The following is a 25,211-nucleotide window of genomic DNA, read 5'->3' on the forward strand; positions in this document are numbered from 1 at the left end:
GTTCCTAAATCTCTGTCTTACCGTTATATAATCTATCTGATACCTTTTAGTATCTCCAGGATTCTTCCAGGTATACAACCTTCTTTTATGATTCTTGAACCAAGTGTTAGCTATGATTAAGTTATGCTCTGTGCAAAATTCTACAAGGCGGCTTCCTCTTTCATTTCTTCCCCCCAATCCATATTCACCTACTATGTTTCCTTCTCTCCCTTTTCCTACTGACGAATTCCAGTCACCCATGACTATTAAATTTTCATCTCCCTTCACTACCTGAATAATTTATTTTATCTTGTCATACATTTCATCAATTTCTTCATCATCTGCAGAGCTAGTTGGCATATAAACTTGTACCACTGTAGTAGGCATGGGCTTTGTGTCTATCTTGGCCACAATAATGCGTTCACTATGCTGTTTGTAGTAGCTAACCCGCACTCCTATTTTTTTATTCATTATTAAACCTACTCCTGCATTACCCCTATTTGATTTTGTATTTATAACCCTGTAATCACCTGACCAAAAGTCTTGTTCCTCCTGCCACCGAACTTCACTAATTCCCACTATATCTAACTTTAACCTATCCATTTCCCTTTTTAAATTTTCTAACCTACCTGCCCGATTAAGGGATCTGACATTCCATGCTCCGATCCGTAGAATGCCAGTTTTCTTTCTCCTGATAACGACGTCCTCTTGAGTAGTCCCCGCCCGGAGATCCGAATGGCGGACTATTTTACCTCCGGAATATTTTACCCAAGAGGACGCCATCATCATTTAATCATACAGTAAAGCTGCATGTCCTCGGGAAAAATTATGGCTGTAGTTTCCCCTTGCTTTCAGCCGTTAGCAGTACCAGCACAGCAAGGCCGTTTTGGTTAATGTTACAAGGCCAGATCAGTCAATCATCCAGACTGTTGCCCCTGCAACTACTGAAAGGCTGCTGCCCCTCTTCAGGGACCACATGTTTGTCTGGCCTCTCAACAGATACCCCTCCGTTGTGGTTGCACCTACGGTACGGCCATCTGTATCGCTGAGGCACGCAAGCCTCCCCACCAACGGCAAGGTCCATGGTTCATGGGGGAAGATGTGATTGATTGGCTGACAAAAGCACATCACAATCTCTGTTTCAGTGCCTCAGAAACTAATGTGCTGTGTTTGGTAGAATTCGTATTTATATGAGACCTGAGTATCTCCTGGCGTATACAACTTTCAAATAACTTCCGGGAATTCAGCCAGGTAACACTTTCAGCGACCGCCGATATTTCGGCGGGAGAACACCCCACCATTTTCAAGGCAAACTGCAACGGACAGGCGGCGTGCATGCAAATTTAATACCTCGGTTCTGCGACAGAAGCAGGAAAGATAACACACACACTGAAATCTAGTGCCACCAAAGATGACCAAAGTCAGAGCTATCGATTGTGAGACTATGAATTCACAGGTGAGGCAGCATTGACTCTGTTCCTCTGTTTTTTGACAAGGGAGAGAGCCGGATTCCAAACAGAGTTTAAACAGAAACCTCCATCCCTGTTAACGAGGTTGCTCGCTAGTTTAATCTCAACTGCCTCCTTAATGACACTGTCCCAATAGCTGGACGTGCATGCCAATATCTCGGTGTTATTATATAACATGGGGTGACCAGTATCCAAGCAATGTTCGGCAATAGCAGATCTATTTGGCTGGTGTAATCGTGTGTGCCGTTTATGCTCAGTACATCTGTCCTCCACGATCCTGATAGTTTGACCAATATATGCCATACCGCAGCTACAGGGAATACGATACACACCTGCCTTACGCAATCCAAGATCATCCTTAACGGAACTCAAAAGTGCTCTAATTTTAGATGGAGGTCGGAAAACACATTTCACATCGTATTTCCGTAAAATACGACCGATCTTATTGGACGTGTTTCCTATGTAAGGCAAAAAGGCAGTAGACTTAGGTGTTGACTCAGAATTATCATCAATCACCCGATGTACAGTTGGTCGATAGCGCAACGCACGTTCAATCTGTCTATCACTATAGCCATTTTGACGAAATGTAACTTCAAGATGGGACAGCTCAGCTGGCAAAGTCTCAGCGTCAGAAACGACATGTGCCCTGTGTACCAAGGTACGAAGTACCCCTTCACGCTGAGCCGAATGGTGACAACTATTAGCTTGTAAGTACAAATCGGTGTGAGTACGTTTCCTGTAGACTGCATGTCCCAATGATCCATCATCCTTCCTCCTAACCAACACGTCGAGAAAGGGAAGGCAACCATCCTCTTCCACCTCCATCGTAAAACGAATGTTCGGGTGGATCGAGTTCAGATGTTCTAGAAAGACATTCAAATTTTCCCTACCGTGAGGCCAAACAACGAAGGTATCGTCAACGTATCTAAAGAAACAGGCGGGTTTTAAAGGCGCCGACTCCAATGCACGTTCCTCGAAGTCTTCCATAAATAAATTTGCGATCACAGGAGACAACGGACTACCCATCGCAACTCCATCTGTCTGCTCGTAATACTGGTCATTAAATAAAAAGTAAGTGGATGTCAACACATGCCTAAAGAGATTAGTTAAATCAGCACCAAACCTGGCTTCAATTAACCGCAACGAATCAGACAGAGGAACACGAGTGAAGAGAGAGACCACATCGAAACTCACTAAAATATCAGAGTCATTCAGCCTCAGTCCCTCCAAACGACGTAAAAAATCAGCTGAGTTCCTGATATGATGTTCACACTGTCCTACTTGTGGACTCAACAGAGAAGCAAGATGCTTGGATACACGATATGTCGGAGCGCCGATGTTACTCACTATAGGACGGAAAGGAACCCCTTCCTTATGAACCTTTGGAAGGCCATATAACCTAGGGGGAACGGCACTATAGGTGTTAAGCCTCTTGATTGTGTCCTGCGAAAAACCACTTTTCTTCAGGAGGCTGTTGGTCTTTCTCTCAACACTTTTCGTGGGGTCAGCATCGATTCTGCGATACGCTGAATCAGATAGTAAACGTTGCATCTTTTGTACATAATCAGGTTTATTTAAAACAACGGTGGCATTGCCCTTGTCAGCAGGTAAAATAACAATACTGGGATCAACTTTGAGAGAGCGTAAAGCAGCCCTCTCTGCTGCTGTTACATTACTCTTGGGTGGACGAGCCCTAGTCAAAACACGGCATGCCTCCCTCCTAACTTCCTCTGCAGCGTCAGGAGGTAGTTTGCAAACTGCCTGTTCAATTGAACTAATAAAATCAACTACCGGCAAATTCTTCGGAGTGGGTGCAAAATTTAAACCCTTCCCTAGCACGGATAAGGTTGCGTCGTCAAAAGATTTCTCTGTGAGATTTATCACAGAACGTCGAGATATAACATCCGACTCCGCGCGATGAAAACGTTCAAACTTTGCCAAATGCCGGGCAGTAACGGAGTTGTACTCCCAGTCAGCTTGGGTCCATGAGGCACCGTCCAACCAATCCCAAGTGAAATCAGACACTTCAGATGCAACCATTAAATGAAAACGATACAATTCTTTGGAAACAGAATCCAAACGTCGACGAGTAAAACGAATCCTTTCGCGAACAAGAGCCAAGCCAGCACGTTGCTTGATACGATTGGCGGCAGGTGAATTAATATGGTGCACAACCTTAGCAAATGTTGGGACATGATTTTCATCACGACACCTCAATAAAAACGACAAAGCACATTGCAGTCTAACTCGACAGCTACGAAGTTTATCCAACTTACGTAAACACCGATACATTTCCTCCCCGTAGAGGTAAACAATGTGAGACCTGAGTTTCTCCTGGCGTATACAACTTTCAAATAACTTCCGGGAATTCAGCCAGGTAACACTTTCAGCGACCGCCGATATTTCGGCGGGAGAACACCCCGCCATTTTCAAGGCAAACTGCAACGGACAGGCGGCGTGCATGCAAATTTAATACCTCGGTTCTGCGACAGAAGTAGGAAAGATAACACACACACTGACCACTAGTGCCACCAAAGATGACCAAAGTCAGAGCTATCGATAGTGAGACTATGAATTCACAGGTGAGGCAGCATTGACTCTGTTCCTCTGTTTTTTGACAAGGGAGAGAGCCGGATTCCAAACAGAGTTTAAACAGAAACCTCCATCCCTGTTAACGAGGTTGCTCGCTAGTTTAATCTCAACTGCCTCCTTAATGACACTGTCCCAATAGCTGGACGTGCATGCCAATATCTCGGTGTTATTATATAACATGGGGTGACCAGTATCCAAGCAATGTTCGGCAATAGCAGATCTATTTGGCTGCTGTAATCGTGTGTGCCGTTTATGCTCAGTACATCTGTCCTCCACGGTCCTGATAGTTTGACCAATATATGCCATACCGCAGCTACAGGGAATACGATACACACCTGCCTTACGCAATCCAAGATCATCCTTAACGGAACTCAAAAGTGCTCTAATTTTAGATGGAGGTCGGAAAACACATTTCACATCGTATTTCCGTAAAATACGACCGATCTTATTGGACGTGTTTCCTACGTAAGGCAAAAAGGCAGTAGACTTAGGTGTTGACTCAGAATTATCATCAATCACCCGATGTACAGTTGGTCGATAGCGCAACGCACGTTCAATCTGTCTATCACTATAGCCATTTTGACGAAATGTAACTTCAAGATGGGACAGCTCAGCTGGCAAAGTCTCAGCGTCAGAAACGACATGTGCCCTGTGTACCAAGGTACGAAGTACCCCTTCACGCTGAGCCGAATGGTGACAACTATTAGCTTGTCCCAATGATCCATCATACAACTTTCAAATAACTTCCGGGAATTCAGCCAGGTAACACTTTCAGCGACCGCCGATATTTCGGCGGGAGAACACCCCGCCATTTTTAAGGCAAACTGCAACGGACAGGCGGCGTGCATGCAAATTTAATACCTCGGTTCTGCGACAGAAGCAGGAAAGATAACACACACACTGAACACTAGTGCCACCAAAGATGACCAAAGTCAGAGCTATCGATAGTGAGACTATGAATTCACAGGTGAGGCAGCATTGACTCTGTTCCTCTGTTTTTTGACAAGGGAGAGAGCCGGATTCCAAACAGAGTTTAAACAGAAACCTCCATCCCTGTTAACGAGGTTGCTCGCTAGTTTAATCTCAACTGCCTCCTTAATGACACTGTCCCAATAGCTGGACGTGCATGCCAATATCTCGGTGTTATTATATAACATGGGGTGACCAGTATCCAAGCAATGTTCGGCAATAGCAGATCTATTTGGCTGCTGTAATCGTGTGTGCCGTTTATGCTCAGTACATCTGTCCTCCACGATCCTGATAGTTTGACCAATATATGCCATACCGCAGCTACAGGGAATACGATACACACCTGCCTTACGCAATCCGTTAAGGATGATCTTGGATTGCGTAAGGCAGGTGTGTATCGTATTCCCTGTAGCTGCGGTATGGCATATATTGGTCAAACTATCAGGACCGTGGAGGACAGATGTACTGAGCATAAACGGCACACACGATTACAGCAGCCAAATAGATCTGCTATTGCCGAACATTGCTTGGATACTGGTCACCCCATGTTATATAATAACACCGAGATATTGGCATGCACGTCCAGCTATTGGGACAGTGTCATTAAGGAGGCAGTTGAGATTAAACTAGCGAGCAACCTCGTTAACAGGGATGGAGGTTTCTGTTTAAACTCTGTTTGGAATCCGGCTCTCTCCCTTGTCAAAAAACAGAGGAACAGAGTCAATGCTGCCTCACCTGTGAATTCATAGTCTCACTATCGATAGCTCTGACTTTGGTCATCTTTGGTGGCACTAGTGGTCAGTGTGTGTGTTATCTTTCCTGCTTCTGTCGCAGAACCGAGGTATTAAATTTGCATGCACGCCGCCTGTCCGTTGCAGTTTGCCTTGAAAATGGCGGGGTGTTCTCCCGCCGAAATATCGGCGGTCGCTGAAAGTGTTACCTGGCTGAATTCCCGGAAGTTATTTGAAAGTTGTATACGCCAGGAGAAACTCAGGTCTCACATTGTTTACCTCTACGGGGAGGAAATGTATCGGTGTTTACGTAAGTTGGATAAACTTCGTAGCTGTCGAGTTAGACTGCAATGTGCTTTGTCGTTTTTATTGAGGTGTCGTGATGAAAATCATGTCCCAACATTTGCTAAGGTTGTGCACCATATTAATTCACCTGCCGCCAATCGTATCAAGCAACGTGCTGGCTTGGCTCTTGTTCGCGAAAGGATTCGTTTTACTCGTCGACGTTTGGATTCTGTTTCCAAAGAATTGTATCGTTTTCATTTAATGGTTGCATCTGAAGTGTCTGATTTCACTTGGGATTGGTTGGACGGTGCCTCATGGACCCAAGCTGACTGGGAGTACAACTCCGTTACTGCCCGGCATTTGGCAAAGTTTGAACGTTTTCATCGCGCGGAGTCGGATGTTATATCTCGACGTTCTGTGATAAATCTCACAGAGAAATCTTTTGACGACGCAACCTTATCCGTGCTAGGGAAGGGTTTAAATTTTGCACCCACTCCGAAGAATTTGCCGGTAGTTGATTTTATTAGTTCAATTGAACAGGCAGTTTGCAAACTACCTCCTGACGCTGCAGAGGAAGTTAGGAGGGAGGCATGCCGTGTTTTGACTAGGGCTCGTCCACCCAAGAGTAATGTAACAGCAGCAGAGAGGGCTGCTTTACGCTCTCTCAAAGTTGATCCCAGTATTGTTATTTTACCTGCTGACAAGGGCAATGCCACCGTTGTTTTAAATAAACCTGATTATGTACAAAAGATGCAACGTTTACTATCTGATTCAGCGTATCGCAGAATCGATGCTGACCCCACGAAAAGTGTTGAGAGAAAGACCAACAGCCTCCTGAAGAAAAGTGGTTTTTCGCAGGACACAATCAAGAGGCTTAACACCTATAGTGCCGTTCCCCCTAGGTTATATGGCCTTCCAAAGGTTCATAAGGAAGGGGTTCCTTTCCGTCCTATAGTGAGTAACATCGGCGCTCCGACATATCGTGTATCCAAGCATCTTGCTTCTCTGTTGAGTCCACAAGTAGGACAGTGTGAACATCATATCAGGAACTCAGCTGATTTTTTACGTCGTTTGGAGGGACTGAGGCTGAATGACTCTGATATTTTAGTGAGTTTCGATGTGGTCTCTCTCTTCACTCGTGTTCCTCTGTCTGATTCGTTGCGGTTAATTGAAGCCAGGTTTGGTGCTGATTTAACTAATCTCTTTAGGCATGTGTTGACATCCACTTACTTTTTATTTAATGACCAGTATTACGAGCAGACAGATGGAGTTGCGATGGGTAGTCCGTTGTCTCCTGTGATCGCAAATTTATTTATGGAAGACTTCGAGGAACGTGCATTGGAGTCGGCGCCTTTAAAACCCGCCTGTTTCTTTAGATACGTTGACGATACCTTCGTTGTTTGGCCTCACGGTAGGGAAAATTTGAATGTCTTTCTAGAACATCTGAACTCGATCCACCCGAACATTCGTTTTACGATGGAGGTGGAAGAGGATGGTTGCCTTCCCTTTCTCGACGTGTTGGTTAGGAGGAAGGATGATGGATCATTGGGACATGCAGTCTACAGGAAACGTACTCACACCGATTTGTACTTACAAGCTAATAGTTGTCACCATTCGGCTCAGCGTGAAGGGGTACTTCGTACCTTGGTACACAGGGCACATGTCGTTTCTGACGCTGAGACTTTGCCAGCTGAGCTGTCCCATCTTGAAGTTACATTTCGTCAAAATGGCTATAGTGATAGACAGATTGAACGTGCGTTGCGCTATCGACCAACTGTACATCGGGTGATTGATGATAATTCTGAGTCAACACCTAAGTCTACTGCCTTTTTGCCTTACGTAGGAAACACGTCCAATAAGATCGGTCGTATTTTACGGAAATACGATGTGAAATGTGTTTTCCGACCTCCATCTAAAATTAGAGCACTTTTGAGTTCCGTTAAGGATGATCTTGGATTGCGTAAGGCAGGTGTGTATCGTATTCCCTGTAGCTGCGGTATGGCATATATTGGTCAAACTATCAGGACCGTGGAGGACAGATGTACTGAGCATAAACGGCACACACGATTACAGCAGCCAAATAGATCTGCTATTGCCGAACATTGCTTGGATACTGGTCACCCCATGTTATATAATAACACCGAGATATTGGCATGCACGTCCAGCTATTGGGACAGTGTCATTAAGGAGGCAGTTGAGATTAAACTAGCGAGCAACCTCGTTAACAGGGATGGAGGTTTCTGTTTAAACTCTGTTTGGAATCCGGCTCTCTCCCTTGTCAAAAAACAGAGGAACAGAGTCAATGCTGCCTCACCTGTGAATTTATAGTCTCACAATCGATAGCTCTGACTTTGGTCATCTTTGGTGGCACTAGTGTTCAGTGTGTGTGTTATCTTTCCTGCTTCTGTCGCAGAACCGAGGTATTAAATTTGCATGCACGCCGCCTGTCCGTTGCAGTTTGCCTTGAAAATGGCGGGGTGTTCTCCCGCCGAAATATCGGCGGTCGCTGAAAGTGTTACCTGGCTGAATTCCCGGAAGTTATTTGAAATTCGTATTTATAGTTTCATAATACGCACGAAAATATGGAGCCTACATGTTGCTGCGATCAAAAATCTTTCCGAAAGGTGATTAGGTTCCCTCCCCCCTCCCCTTTTGCCTTGTTTCATTTCCTAAAGTGCCAGGAAGCTCTATGCCACTGTAGGAAACCATTACCATTCAAGGGGTTGGTTAGTTTCTCAGTTACAAGGGAAAGCATACTGCCAGTTAACATGGAAAATGTGTATTTTCTTCTGGAGAAATGTTGTAAATTTTTTTATTCAGACTGCCTGTTATCCTTTCCCCTTTGCCTCACTCTGGATTGTGCTTTTGTTAAGTGGGAGAGTTGCATTCTTGCATTCTTGCCGCAACAGCTGGAAATTGTGTGTGTGTGTGTGTGTGTGTGTGTGTGTGTGTGTGTGTGTGTGTGTGTGTGTGTTTGTTTTCCCCTCTGGAGAAGGCATTGGCTGAGAGCTCAATGCATAACAATCTTTTCATTTTACCTGTCTGCAACTCAACCTGTCTTCCTTATGGTAAGTAGCAATCTATCCTTTCCATGATAGTGTTGATCTCCAACCTGGACTTCCTATTATTTAATTTGTGTTTGGTCATTAAGAGAATAATAGCATGTTATTACTAATCAAAAGGAACTATAATTTTATTCTTTTATGATTCAAAATAAGAACTGATTGGGTTTCCAGATGATGATGATGATGTTGATGTTCACCACAATGTTCATAAAATCATTGAAGCGTCCATCTGCTACTTATTATTAGATTAATAGTAATTTCTGTTGACAGGCCATAAAAATCAAACTGGCAGAAGGGACGTCTAAAAAGTTTGAGGACCTGTCTGAAGATAATGAGATTATGGTGAAGTCGTTCAGAAAGGTGAGTAACATTTTGCAGCTACTGTGTGAAGTGAATTTGTCAGTATGCACACACGGTTGTATCACCATTGTATTGATTGTACTGCAGTAAGTTTGAAATGGATCATTCAGGTAGTCGCTGACTTCTAGCATACGAGACATATCGTTTTGTTGGAGATAGTTCTGTCTATGTTTGAGTAGATTGTATTCCATAACAATAAAAGTTAAACACAAATTTAAAAAAAAATTGCCATGATTTTAATTCATATTCTGGTAGAAAGAATTAGTGAACTGGAAACTGGGTACTTTAATGAAATTTTGAGCCAGCATGCTAATCTTTCCTGTACAATTGTATATCTCTACAAATAGAGAAAAATTGAAAATCTTAATATTGTGTAATACTTCAGTTTCCCAACCGGTGGTCTTCTCCGATGGGACATTTGAGTTTAATCTTCCGTGTTCTAACTAGTGGGCACATTCATTGGTAAAACAAAGAACCAGTCAACATATTTTGTAAATCATGGGTTGAAAGTAGCTTTGAACTGCTTGGAAAAATTGTCAGTACTAATATGCAACGTGAAAAAATGCTGTAATATATATTTTACTCTGCAACAGTTTTATTCTTTAATGAAACTTCCTTATGGACTAGTTAGGTGATCAACTCTCTCTCTCTCTCTCTCTCTCTCTCTCTCTCTCTCTCTCTCTCTCTCTCTCTCTCCATTTGCTGCAGTGCTGTTGTGTATTCGTCAAGGTCCATCTCAAAACTGCAATGTATCAGAACTATCCTACATATTCTGTTAGGTGTGTATAGATTTGTATCTACGTCTGTAATGCATTTTTTACATGTTGGTAAGTGTAAGTATGGAAATGGTCCAATTTGCTGAAGCATTTGTGTCCCATGGATTACTGATGAAATTCTTAGTTTTCACTTCGGTATTATAGAAGGTGGTGCAAATTTCTCAGTAACATGTTACACAAAGATCTGTGGTATGATAAATCATTGGTGTCATAAAAGCTCCTCACTCTGTGTGAGACAGTCCTGAAATCATATTTCAGAGTACTTGCCTTTACTATGGAGTCTGCTTCAAATAATGTGAGGTATATAAAGAAGATTGGGACAAGCACAGCCACACTCAACATCTGCAACTGCACTCTGCAAGCCACTTCAGCATGTGACTGAGGATACTTTAGGAAGTCATATCATTCCTTACTTTCCCATTCCATTAACTAATGATGCGTTTGAAGATCAATAAGCTGAAACCTCTGTATAGTCTTAAATTTCTCTGCTTTTCCTGTAATTGTTATTTCGTGAGACACCTGGAATGTAGTAATACTTTCACAATTACGTGAATTTTTAACAGCAAACCTTTCTGTGATGGCCGCAGCCAGGCAATGGCCTGCAGTTGAAGCTGAGAAGGAATTTCTCATGCTCTGCCACTTGCAAAATGAACCCATTAAGAAGTATACTGCTCTTACTGTTTCCATTGATTTATCACCGATCATGGACTCAAACAACAACGTGCCTATCGGCATATTCATATGCAATATTTTACGTATCTTTATGTTGAAGGTCAGCTCCATTTTGCAATAATTTTCTGTTATTACTTGCCCATGAACAACAGTATCATCCACAAGAAGCCTTCTGGATCCTCTGAAATACACCAGTAGCCCATATACATGTGCGTTGTAAATAGTAACAGCACAGTAAGTCTCCATCGGTTAGGCTTAAAGCTACTTTCACTCCTGAGCATTTCTCATTGTAAAATGTGAATTGCCCTGTTTTGTTTAAATTTACTAGCAAGTCTTTAACCCAGTTACAGACATGGCCCATTAGTCTGTAATTTAGATTTAGTTCACTGGACTGCACTGTGGAACTGTGTCAAATGCTTTCTGGACATTAAGGAACAGACAATCAACTTGTGTGTCGCTATCTACTGTGTAATGGATCTTGTAGACAGACAGAGTGAGCTAAACTGGGTAGAGCCAACTGTTATTAATTGCTCACAGTGTGCCAGAATAGGCAGCAAATTACCACAAATTTTTAAAGCAGAGTGAGGCTCATAAACAGCAAAAGGACACACATTATCAGCGAGACTTGTCTGCGGTAGTCGTTGAGATAGTAACAGGTTTGCACACATGTTGTTGCAGGTATCCAGCTAACAAGGAGACACTGATATCAGAGCCTTCAGGCAGAGGTAGTATCCAGACTTCGATCCAAGAGAGTATCTGAAATCACAGAGAAGTCAAATTGTGTCTACAATAATATGTAATACTACTGTTCATTTTCCACTGTCAAAGATTTTTCATTGAGGTGTGGCAGACTCTGAAAAGAACTCATTATTAATCTCACTTGAATGCATCATGCCACAGGTACTCTGTTTCACTGGTGCAGACAGTCCTATTGATTATTGACATGTTGTTGTTGTTGTTGTTGTTGTTGTTGTTGTTGTGGTCTTCAGTCCAGAGACTGGTTTGATGCAGCTCTCCATGCTACAATATCCTGTGCAAGCTTCATCATCTCCCAGTACCTACTGCAACCTACATCCTAATGAATTTGCTTAGTGTATTCATCTCTTGGTCTCCCTCTTAGATTTTTACCCTCCATGCTGACCTCCAGTACCAAGTTGGTGATCCCTTGATGCCTCGGAACATGTCCTACCAACTGATCCCTTCTTCTAGTCAAGTTGTGCCACGAACTCCACTTTTCCCCAATCCTATTCAATACCTCCTCATTAGTTACGTCATCTGCCCAATTTAATCTTCAGCATTCTTTTGTAGCACCACATTTCGAAAGCTTCTATTCTCTTCTTGTCTAAACTATTTATCGTCCATGTTTCACTTCCATACATGACTACACTCCATGCAAATACTTTCAGAAACGACTTCCTGACACTTAAATCTATACTTCATGATGTTAACAAATTGCTTTTCTTCATAAACGCTTTCCTTGTCATTGCGTCTACATTTTATATCCTCTCTACTTCGACCGTCATCAGTTATTTTGCTCCCCAAAAAGCAAAACTCCTTTACTACTTTAAGTGTGTCATTTCCTAATCTAATTCCCTCAGCATCACCTGACTTAATTCGACTACATTCCATTATCCTCGTTTTGCTTTTGTTGATATTCACCTTATATCCTCCTTTCAAGACACTGTCCATTTTGTTCAGCTACTCTTCCAAGTCCTTTGCTGTCTCTGACAGAATTACAATGTCATCGGCGAACCTCGAAATTATTTCTTCTCTGTGGATTTTAATACCTACCCCGAATTTTTCTTCTGTTTCCTTTACTGCTTGCTCAATATACAGATTGAATAACATCGGAGATAGACTACAACCCTGTCTCACTCCCTTCCCAACCACTGCTTCCCTTTCATGCCCCATAACTCTTGTAACTGCCATCTGGTTTCTGTACAAATTGTAAATAGCCTTTCTCTCCCTGTGTTTTACCCCTGCCACCTTCAGAATTTATCAAAAGCTTTCTCTAAGTCTACAAATGCTAGAAACATAGGTTTACCTTTCCTTAATCTATTTTCTAAGATAAGTCGTAGGGTTAGTATTGCCTCACGTGTTCCAACATTCCTACGGAATCCAAATTGATCTTCCCCACGGTCTACCAGTTTTTCCATTCGTCTGTAAAGAATTCGCATTAGTATTTTGCATCTGTGACTTACTAAACTAATAGTTCGGTAATTTTCACATCTGTCAACACCTGCTTTCTTTGGGATTGGAATTATTATATTTTTCGTGAAGTCTGAGAGTATTTCGCCTGTCTCATACATCTTGCTCACCAGATGGTAGAGTTTTGTCAGGACTGGCTCTCCCAAGGCTGTCAGTAGTTCTAATGGAATGTTGTCTACTCCCGGGGCCTTGTTTCGACTTAGGTCTTTCAGTGCTCTGTCAAATTCTTCACGCAGTATCATATCTCCCATTTCATCTTCATCTACATCCTCTTCCATTTCCATAATATTGGCCTCAAGTACATCGCCCTTGTATAGACCCTTAATATACTCCTTCCGCCTTTCTGCTTTCCCTTCTTTGCTTAGAACTGGGTTTCCATCTGAGCTCTTGATATTCATGCAAGTTGTTCTCTTTTCTCCAAAGGTATCTTTAATTTTCTAGGTATCTATCTTACCCCTAGTGAGATATGCCTCCACATCCTTACATTTGTCCTCTAGCCATCCTTGCTTAGCCATTTTGCACTTCCTGTCGATCTCATTTTTGAGACGTTTGTATTCCTTTTTGCCTGCTTCATTTACTGCATTTTTATATTTTATACTTTCATCAGTTAAATTAAATATTTCTTCTTTTACCCAAGGATTTCTATTAGCCCTTGTCTTTTTACCTACTTGATCCTCTGCTGCCTTCACTATTTCGTCCCTCAAAGCTACCCATTCTGTTTCTACTGTATTTCTTTCTCCCCATTCCTGTCAGTCGCTCCCTTATACTCTCCCAGAAACTCTTTATAACCTCTGGTTTAGTCAGTTTATCCAGGTACCATCTCCTTAAATTCCCACCCTTTGGTAGTATCTTCATTTTTAATCTACAGTTCATTGCCAAAAGATCGTAGTCAGAGTCCACATCTGCCCTGGAAATGTCTTAAAATTTAAAACCTGGTTCCTAAATGTCTTACCATTATATCCGAAACCTTCTAGTATCTCCAGGCCGCTTCCATGTATACAACCTTCTTTTATGATTCTTGAACCATGTGTTAGCTATGATTAAGTTACACTCTGTGTAAAACTCTACTAGGCGTTTCCTCTTTCATTTCTTAGCCCCATTCCATATTCACGTACTAAGTTTCCTTCTCTTCCTTTTCCTACTGTCGAATTCCAGTCACCGATGACTATTAAATTTTCATCTACCTTCACTACCTGAATAATTTCTTTTATCTCATCATACATTTCATCAATTTCTTCATCATCTGCAGAGCTAGTTGGCATATAAACTTGTACTACTGCAATGGGTGTGGGCTTCGTGTCTATCTTGGCCACAATAATGCGTTCACTGTGCTGATTGTAGTAGCTTACCTGCACTCCTATTTTTTTTTAATTAATTATTAAACCTACTCCTGCATTACACCTATTTGATTTTGTATTTATAACCCTGTATTCACCTGACCAGAAGTCTCGTCCTTCCTGCCACCAAACTTCACTAATTCCCACTATATCTAACGTTAACCAACCCATTTCCCTTTTAAAATTTTCTAACTGACCTGCCCGAGTAGGGGATCTGATATTCCACGCTCCGATCCGTAGAACGCCAGTTTTCTTTCTCCTGATTACGACGTCCTCCTGAGTAGTCCCCGCCCGTAGATCCTGATGGGGGACTATTTTACCTCCAGAATATTTTACCCATCATTAAACCATACAGTAAAGCTGCATGCCGTTGGTAAAAATTACGGCAGTAGTTTCCCCTTGCTTTCAGCTATTCGCAGTACCAGAACAGCAAGGCCGTTTTGGTTAGTGTTACAAGGCCAGATCAGTCAAATCATCCAGACTGTTGCTCCTGCAACTACTGAAAAGGCTGCTGCCCCTCTTCAGGAACCACACATTTGTCTGGCCTCTCAACAGATACGCCTCCGTTGTGGTTGCACCTACAGAACGGCTATCTGTATCGCTGAGGCATGCAAGCCTCCCCACCAACGGCAAGGTCCATGGTTCATGGGGAGGATTATTGACATAGAGACAGGAAATTCAGATCTACTTACCCTACCCCCTCTCCCCCACACGCACCTCTCCCCTACGCGCGCGCCCCTCTCCCCTACGCTCTGCTGGTTGTTTCAGAGATGCCATATTAGATTCGGTAGTTGGTAGTCTTTGTATTGTTACTTCTGTATTATGAAAGTATGCTGTTGCAAGGCAATGGCACATTGACAGTTTATAAAAACAGATCATTATTGATTCTGTGTGTTTTAATTATAATGTCATGTAATGACATCTCGCTTGTTAAAGCCTTTGAGAGACCTGTGTTACTGTACAAAGGCCAGAATTTCCTATCATCATCAAGGTGTTTCAAGCATGAATTTACAATGTGTGAAGTAACTAAGTAGCTGGTTCGCATATTGTTGTATCCAAAAAAATTTTTTTTTCACTTTTGCATTTCTGAAAGATTCTTCAACTTCCTGTTTAATTCAATTTAAGAGAAGTGTGTACTATAATATCCAGTGATGTGCACATATGAGGGTCTCTCTCTCTCTCTCTCTCTCTCTTCTCTCTCTCACCCACACACACACGGGAATTTGTTGTCATTGTCAGTAATTAACAAATTAAGCATGGAACACACACATGTGGCTCAACATTTTCAGTAAGTTTTGGACTTAATTCTAGTAAATAATTTAGTCTCTCCCTTATCCGCAGCGTTGTCGATGTGAATCTGCATCTTCATCCATACTCTACAAGCCACCGTTTGGTGTGTGACACAGGGTAGCAAACATACCACAACTACTCATTTCCTTTCCTGATCCACTCGCAAATACGGCAGGGGGAAAGCAATTGTTAATAAGGCTCCAAATCAGTCCTAATTTCTCACACCTTATTTCCGTGGTCCCTAAGAGAAATATACGTTGGCCGCAGTAGAATCGTGATGGAGACCTGGCTTCTGTCACCACGGACGGCGGTGTCTTCTCAGCACAGTGGGAGACAGCAGTACCAGCTGCAGGAAGCAAACCCACAGTTGGTGCTGATGAAACCCCGACTGCTGGGGTAGGCATGCATGATCATACCTGCTTGACCCCAAAATAACTAGGGCCAATGAAGAACAAGGTGTCATGCCCACTGCCCAAAGAGGAGCCCCTTTACCCATCGTGAGCTGCAACTGGTAATGGTGGCATACCACGAGTTATTGTTATGAACCCTAAAGGTATGAGGACTGCACTGGGTGTTGATGATGGCGGGAATTTAATGAGGGTGCTGTCCAAATGCCCTGGCTCAGACTGATGAGCCAGGTGTGAACGTCACCAGAACCATTGCTGCTGGGAGTCTCTTCCTGACAACAAGAGATTGAGCAGCATCCACAGCTGACGGTCATGCAGGAGTTTGGTGGAATTTTTGTCCCCGATTGATGTCATTCTGTAAGAGCATAAATTCCTCAGCCAGGAAATCTTCTGCATACTTGAGCATCTACATCTTAAACTTTTGGACAAGGCATTCCACCTCACCATCATACTGCTGGTGGAAGGGAGGCATTGTGATTCGGTGAATACCATTTTGGGTACTAAAATCCTTGAAAGATAGCACCACAAACTGATGATCATTCTTCAAAACCAGGGTGCAAGGCAAACTTCCATGGAGGTTACCTACAAGAAGTCCTTGCTAGTCATGTCTTGCTGTCACAGGTAAACAACAAACAACATAAGGTAAATGACAAAAAGCATCAATTGCTAATAACCAGAAAGTCCCTAAAAAAGAAAACAGCAAAATCAATGTGGACTCTCCACCAAGGGTGTGTCGGGGCCAGCCACTGCAAAAAGCTGTGTGCAGCACTGCCTTCTGATGACAGCAAGGTGCTCCACATCCCTATTGATGTCTGACAAAACCACATGGTGCCATTCCAACAGTTTCATGTGAGAGGTCCGCATAGACTCTGATGTAATAAGCTCAGGACATCCTGCCTTGGAGCCACTGGAACCACAACAAGGGGAGTAAATCCTTTTGCTATCAGGAGAATAATGCCATACAACAGGGAGGAGCAACACACACATATTCTGAAGTGGGGCTGATGTTCGGCCCTGCAAACGATTGGGCCACCCAAGTTGTATCAAGTGCACGATGTGCTGGATCACTGGATCTGCCGCCACAAAAGAGGTAATACGGGAACTCACGATGGAGAAATCGTCCACTATGTACCCCACCTCAATATCCAGTTGAATACAAAGCAGTTTCTTCTGGTCGAACGAGAGTCAGACTCCATGGGGACCACCTCCTGCAGGTCCAGGGGTAAGAATAGGCCTTTATGTGATGGTCCTCTGTACGGTTTGACCTCCATTCTTCAAAATTTTCCTGAAGACAAGCCAGGGTGGGGAAGGGTGCCTTACATGGTGCATCATGTACATCGTGCATTGAGATCTTTAGCCTGCTTTCTTGTCGTCGCATTTCAATCCTGCTCGTTGTCTCTCTCTTGGACGAGGACATTTTTGTGGGTGTGTTTTCCACCATGCACTATGCAGTGTCACCTTCTATGTTGATAATGACCATGAACTTCTTAGCATCTCATATCCAGCATGGTAGCCAGTCTGTTGTGGTAGGGCTGCCATGTACCCTGTTGGCTGTAGCCCCCTGACCACACAGGGACCGCTCTGCTGATGCCTGTGCCGTTAACTCCCCACGTATGCCAAGGGGTAGATGCCCATCGGGACTCCTGGCAATGGCAATCCTGCCAGGTGTCCTTTGCTACGGCTGTGTGGCACCCATGGGGAGGCCCCTGGTTGGAATGGGTGGCATCAAGGGCGGATGACATGTGATAAAGTGTAGTCCATCATCTCTTGCTGGTGGTGAAACACCAGCAGTCTCTAAGCATTCAGGAGCTCAATTCAACGCACAGAAGCAAGACTCCAAATTGTTCCCCTTCCTGGCCACACCATGGGAGGAACGTCAGGCTAAGGATTGCAGCGGATCTTATTTGCCCCGGACCTTGTATGTTAGAGATCTGATGGGGAATCTTTCATGATGATGAAGCCTCCGTTTGGGGAGGTGGAGGGCTTGTCCAAAATGAGATCTGGGTCAGTCTTGATCAAAACAGCATCCTCTGCCCAGTCACGGATGTTACTCATTTGTGACAAGCTGGGGGATGTTTCTGTAACCATTATGCCCCATAAGAGCTTAAATATGATCCAGGGTATTATATTTCACAGGGACCTTCTTTTGCATTCTGACGATGAGCTGCGTGCCAATTTAGAGCGGCAAGGTGTACGTTTCGTCCGGTGTGTCCACCGGGGTCCGAGGGATAATCGGTCCCTTGTTCCTAATAAAGCAATGCCACAAGTGTGAGAATAAAACAGACAAGACATATAACACAAAACTGGAAGAAAGGAAAAACCACAAGAACGAAGGAAAGGCAATGAACACTAAAAGGAACAAAAGAGGACAAGAAAACAAGAGAGACGCTAGAAACAGATGAGAGAAAAACAAGAAAGCATATTACAGTGGCTGGCAGGCCACAAGAACGCAAAGGAAAAGCCAGTCACTCTGCAACACATTAAAAAAAATGGTTCAAATGGCTCTAAGCACTATGGAACTAAACATCTGAGGTCATCAGTCCCCTAGACTTGGTAGGGAGCATTTCCCCCTCTGTTGCTCCCGCACCACCTACTTTGGGAGCAACGCCCCCAACCATCGGGGACATCCGTCCCCACTTCTAAGCTGTAGAAGCGTAAGTCGTCTTCAGCTTGTCTCACTAGGGAATCCATGGCTCACTCCCGTCCCAGATTTCTGCTAGTGGGAAAGATGACACCTGCCAGTGGCTGAAGAGCTCAAAAGCAGCTGGGCTTGAAACTCGTTCTCAGTCCTGGAGACTGAGCCAGTAAAGTACTCCCAGCCAGGGAAACCCAAGGAGCATTGAGGGAAGTCCAAAAAGAATACCCCCTAAGACCAAGGAAATTGCATTGGCACCCACACCACCGCTACCCATCAGCTCTGCGCCTGAGGATGGGGTGGGGATTCTGGTGTCCACTGAGGACCTACATCTCGCCAGACCCTCAGAGACAATGGATATAGACCGCTCAAGCAATAAGTCTGCGGCAGCAGGTGACGTTCGAGGTGTAAACTGCCTCATTGAATGTTTCATGCCTTAACAGTCTCACAATGACGTTATCCTCCTGTGGAAAAAACTGCCGCAATTCCACCGCCGGGCTGAGCTACGGCAACTGTTAAGCTTTACACCTGCTACCTGCATTGCTCTCCAGGAAACCTGGTTCCCGGCAATGCGGACCCTTTGCCCTCCGCAGCTATAAGGGATATTACAGGAACCGTGGCGACTATAATTGAGTGTCAGGTGGAGTTTGTCACTACAGACTGAGTTTAGGACATAAATGCAATGTGCCCCTACAAATTGCTCTTGAAGCTGTGGCTGTCAGAATACGGATGACACAGGAAATAACTGTCTGCAATATATATCTTCCTGCAGATGGTGCAGTACCACTAAATGTATTAGCTGCACTGATTGATCAACTCCCTAAACGTTTCATACTTCGCGAGATTTTAACGCCTGTAACCCCTTGTGAGGTGGCACTGTGCTTACTGGCCGAGGCAGAGATGTCGAAACTTTACTGTCTCAGTTTGACCTCTGCCTCTTAAATACTGGGGCCACCACACATTTCAGTGTGGCTCATGGTAGTTACTCAGATATTGATATGTCAGTTTGCAGCCCAGGACATCTTCCATCTGTCCACTGGAGAGCACATAACGACCTGTGTGGTAGTGACCACTTCCCCGTCTTCCTGTCACTGCCCCGGCATCATGCACACAGACGCCTGCCCAGATGGGCTTTAAACAAGGTGGACTAGGAATCTTTCACTTCCGCTGACACCTTTGAATCTCGGCCACACGGTAACATTGATGTGATAGTTGAGCAGGTGACTAGCACAATTGTTTCTGCAGCAGAAAACTTGATCCCTCGATCTTTAGTATGCCTGAGGTGTAAGGCAATCCCTTGGTGGTCGCCGGAAGTCGCTGAAGCAATGAAGGAGTGTGGGCAGATTTACAGCAGCATAAGTAACACCCTTCCCTGCCCACCTTTGTCAACTTATCAAACAACATAATCAGGAGTGTTGGGAGAGAGATGTCTCCATAAAAGGTGTGTTTCTACCAACGCAAACGCAATTGCTGAGCATTTTGATGAGCACTTTGTTCGAGCCTCTGCGTTGGAGAATTACCCACCAGCCTTTCGCACTCTCAAACAGTGGATGGAAGGGAAAGTCCTCTCATTCAATACAAGCCACAGTGAATCCTATAACGCCCCATTTACAGAGTGGGAGCTCCTCAGTGCCTTTGCACATTGCCCCGACACAGCTCCTGGGCCTGATGGGATCCAAGCCAGATGATTAAACATCTCTCTTCAGACTAGGAGCGACATATCCTCGTCATCTTCAACCACATCTGGTGCGATGGCTTCTTTCCATCGCAATGGCAGCAGAGGACCATCATTCCGGTGCTCAAACCCGGTAAAACCCCGCTTGATGTGGATCAGCCTATCAGCCTCACCAACGTTCTTTGTAAGCTGCTGGAATGTATGGTGTGTCGGCGGTTGAGTTGGGTCCTGGAGTCATGTGGCGTACTGGCTCCATGTCAGGGTCGCTTCCGTCAAGGTCACTCTACAACTGATAATCTTGTGTCGCTAGAGTCTGCAATGCGAACAGCGTTTTCCAAATGCCAACACTTGGTTTCCATCTTTTTTTACTTATGTAAAGTATACGACACGACCTGGCGACATCATATCCTTGCCACATTCTATTAGTGGGGTCTCGGGGGCCAGCTCCTGATTTTTCTCTAAAACTTCCTGTCGCTCCGTACTTTCTGTGTTGAAGTTGGTGCCTCCCATAGTTCCATCTACATCCAGGAGAATGGAGTCCCACAGGACTCAGTAATTAGTGTGTCTCTATTTTTAGTGGGCATTAACGGTCTAGCAGCAGCTGTCGGGCCCTCCGTCTCACCTTCTCTGTATTCAGACGACTTCTGCATTTTGTACTGCTGCTCCAGTACTGGTGTTGCTGAGCGTTGCCTACAGGGAGCCATCCACAAGGCGCAGTCATGGGCTCTAGCGCATGGCCTCCAGTTTTCCGCTATGAAGATGTGTCATGCATATCTGTCGGCATCGTACTGTTCATCTGGAACCAGCTCTTTACCTTAATGATGATCCACTCACTGTAGTGAAGACATATCAGTTCTTAGGTCTGGTTTTCAATGCTCTTTTGACTTGGCTTCCTCATCTTCGACAGCTTAAAGGGAAGCGTTGGCAGCAGCTCCGCTGCATGAGCAACACCAACTGGGGTTCAGATCGCTCCACACTGCTGCAGCTCTACAGAGCCCTTGTTCAATCCTGCCTTGACTATGGGAGTCTGGTGTATGGTTCGGCGGCGCCCTCAGCGTTGCGTGTACTCGACCCAGTGCATCACTGTGGTGTTCGCCTAGTGATGGGAACTTTTAGGACGAGTCCGGTGACCAGTGTCCTGGTGGAGGCCGGAGTCCTTCTATTGCAAATCCGATGTGCACAACTGCTCACCAGTTACATTGCACATATTCGTAGTTCTCCTGAGCATCCAAATTACTGTCTCCTTTTTCCACCCACGGCTGTCCATTTCCTGCATTGGTGGTCCAGGTCAGGGCTAATGATTGCAGTTCGTGTGCGATCCTTTCTGTCTGAACAGGAGTCCTTCCCTTTACCACCTCCCATCCAGGTCTGTCTGCATACACATCCACGGTGTACACCTAGGCCACAGATTGGTCTGGACCTTTCACATGATTCTAAGGACTCTGTTACTCCTATCGCTCTCCGCTGTCACTTCCTCTTGATTTTTGAAGTGTTCTGGGGCTCTGAAGTTGTTTACAGCGACGGCTCGATAGCTGATAGTAATGTTGGCTTTGCCTTTATCCACAGAGGCCATATTGAACAGCATTCCTTGCCCGATGCCTGCAGTGCATTCACTGCAGAGCTGCTGGCCACATCTTGTGCATTTCAGTATATCTGTTCAGGCCCCAAGGAATCGTTTCTTCTGTGTACTGACTCCTTGAGCAGCCTACAAGCTTTCGATCAGTGCTACCCTCGCCATCCTTCAATGGAGTCCATCCATGCCCTGGCCTAGTCCTGTCATTCAGTGGTGTTTGTGTGGACCCCAGGACATGTCGGCATCCCAGGCAACGAACTTGCCGACAGGCTGGCCAAACAGGTTATGCGGAAACCTGACCTGCATTCTGATGTATGACACAGGGTTTTTCGGCTTTGGGAGATGGAATGGCATTACAGTACGCACAACAAACTGCTTGTCATTAAGGAGACTACGAATATCTGAAAGTCTTCCATGCGGGCCTCTCGAAGGGAATCAGTCGTCCTCTGCCGGCTCCGCATTGGCCACGCTTGGGCGACCCACGATTACCTCTTGCACCATGAAGACCCACCTTAGGGTCGGTGCCGCACCCGGTTGATATTGGCCCATATTCTTGTACACTGTCCCACTTTGACTGCCCAGCAATGAAATCTTGGGTTACCAGACTCGTTGCCACTCATATCTGACAACGCCTCATTGGCTGATTTAGTTTTATGTTTTATTTGTGAAGGTGGGTTTTATCATTTGATCTAAGTTTTAGCTCATGTCCTTTGTTCCTCTGTTTCCTCCACCCTAGTGCTTCCAGGGTGGAGGTTTCAATGCGTTAGGCCGACCACTGTGGCCGAGCGGTTCTAGGTGCTTCAGTCCGGAACCGCACTGCTGCTAAGGTTGCAGGTTCGAATCCTGCCTCAAGCATGGATGTGTGTGATGTCTTTAGGTTAGTTAGGTTTAAGTAGTTCTAAGTCCAGGGGACTGATGACCTCAGATGTTAAGTCCCATAGTGCTTAGAGCCATTTGAACACTTTTTTTTTTTTTTTTTTTTAAATGTGTTAGAGTGGCTGGCATTTCCTTTTCATTCTCATGTGGTCGGCCAGCCACTGTAATATGCTTTCTTGTTTTACTCTCATCTGTTTCTAGTCTCTGTTGTTTTCTTGTCCTCTTTTGTTCCTTTTAGTGTTCGTTGCCCTTCCTTCGTTCTTGTGGTTTTTTCCTTTCTTTCCGTTTTTTCCTTTCTTTCCGTTTTTTCCTTTCTTTCCGTTTTTTCCTTTCTTTCCGCTTTTTCCTTTCTTTCCGTTTTTTCCTTTCTTTCCGCTTTTTCCTTTCTTTCCGCTTTTTCCTTTCTTTCCGCTTTTTCCTTTCTTTCCGCTTTTTCCTTTCTTTCCGCTTTTTCCTTTCTTTCCGCTTTTTCCTTTCTTTCCGCTTTTTCCTTTCTTTCCGCTTTTTCCTTTCTTTCCGCTTTTTCCTTTCTTTCCGCTTTTTCCTTTCTTTCCGCTTTTTCCTTTCTTTCCGCTTTTTCCTTTCTTTCCGCTTTTTCCTTTCTTTCCGCTTTTTCCTTTCTTTCCGCTTTTTCCTTTCTTTCCGCTTTTTCCTTTCTTTCAGTTTTTTCCTTTCTTTCAGTTTTTTCCTTTCTTTCAGTTTTTTCCTTTCTTTCAGTTTTTTCCTTTCTTTCAGTTTTTTTCCTTTCTTTCAGTTTTTTTCCTTTCTTTCAGTTTTTTTCCTTTCTTTCAGTTTTTTTCCTTTCTTTCAGTTTTTTTCCTTTCTTTCAGTTTTTTTCCTTTCTTTCAGTTTTTTTCCTTTCTTTGCGTTTTTTTCCCTTTCTTTGCGTTTTTTTCCCTTTCTTTGCGTTTTTTTCCCTTTCTTTGCGTTTTTTTCCCTTTCTTTGCGTTTTTTTCCCTTTCTTTGCGTTTTTTTCCCTTTCTTTGCGTTTTTTTCCCTTTCTTTGCGTTTTTTTCCCTTTCTTTGCGTTTGTTTCCCTTTCTTTGCGTTTGTTTTCCTTTCTTTGCGTTTTTTTTCCTTTCTTTGCGTTTTTTTTCCTTTCTTTGCGTTTTTTTTCCTTTCTTTGCGTTTTTTTTCCTTTCTTTGCGTTTTTTTCCTTTCTTTGCGTTTTTTCCTTTCTTTGCGTTTTTTTCCTTTCTTTGCGTTTTGTGTTATATGTCTCGTCTGTTTTATTCTCACACTTTGTGGCATTGTTTTATTACGAACAAGGGACCGATGACCTCATTGTTTGGTCCTTCCCCTCCCCCCCTTTTAAACAAACTAACCAACCAACCAACCAAGATGCTCTACCCTGGCTCCCTCTGTGTTTGCGTGTTGCGCTGTAGGATGAAAATGGGTCCGGTAAATGTATCAGAACACAAAGAGAACCCAATATTGAGGATGATGAACAGCATTTTCCAATAAGGACACCGATGGGCTCTACAGGAAAACCAAGGGCTTATGGTCAGTAAGTAAATGAAAGTTTGCACCACACAAGAACACTTGAAGCTCTTTTAAGGCATAGACAATAGGAAGAGCTTCTTTCACAACCAGAGAATAATGTTGCTGAGGTGAGTTGAGTGTTTTTAATGCAAAGCTGATAGGGTGTTCGGAGTCATATGAATGGCTACAGGCTAGGATCGCCCCCAGCCCGTGATTGTGGGACACATGTGCCCAGAACTGGTGCTTGGCAGGTTGAAATGTTGCAAGAGACAATGCAGAGTGAAGACTGCCCTTAAGCTGCGCAGAAACGCTCTCACGGACTGTAGACCAAACAAAAGGAGTCCTTTTCTGAGCAACAGATGCAAGGAGTGAATGATGATAGCATCTCAGTGAGTAATCTTATGATAGCATGCCACTTTGCCAAGGAATGCCTGAAGTTCTCGTATGGATGAGACGTGGGCAGGGGGGGGGGGGGGCAAAGCTGTAATGGCAACAGCATGTTATTCCATGGGTCGCACACCCAGTTGGGATATTTTGTATCCCAGATAAACAATAGAAGGTGGGGAAATGTGAGATTTCAGGAGATTACATTTGAGGCCCATTGCCTGTAGAACAATAAACAAAGAACTGAGGTTTCACAGGTGATCTTCCATGGGAGCACCTGTCATGTCGATATCAAAGATAGTGAATGGTTAAGGATAGTTCAGGGTTTGAGGATATGTATGCCCACGAAATAGTCTGCATAAACTTACCCCAGGGCAAATGGATCAAAAAACTGAAATCATAAGGACTCCAAATTGTAAGGCACTTGGTCCGACACCAGCTGCATG

At 44.1% G+C, this 25,211-nt stretch overlaps 1 protein-coding gene across 3 annotated transcripts in view; it reads left to right on the top strand.

Annotated features, from left to right (window-relative positions):
- Window positions 1-25,211, top strand: part of LOC126260186 (uncharacterized) — a 296,244-nt gene that overhangs the window by 110,474 nt on the left and 160,559 nt on the right. For all 3 annotated transcript variants that reach the window (XM_049957462.1, XM_049957463.1, XM_049957461.1), the window contains exon 13: window positions 9,361-9,450. In XM_049957462.1, the coding sequence (XP_049813419.1) occupies window positions 9,361-9,450 (90 nt within the window). The remainder of the gene's footprint in view (window positions 1-9,360; window positions 9,451-25,211) is intronic.

This window comes from Schistocerca nitens, chromosome 5, assembly GCF_023898315.1.
Source record: "Schistocerca nitens isolate TAMUIC-IGC-003100 chromosome 5, iqSchNite1.1, whole genome shotgun sequence".
Classification (NCBI taxonomy): Eukaryota; Metazoa; Arthropoda; class Insecta; order Orthoptera; family Acrididae; genus Schistocerca; species Schistocerca nitens.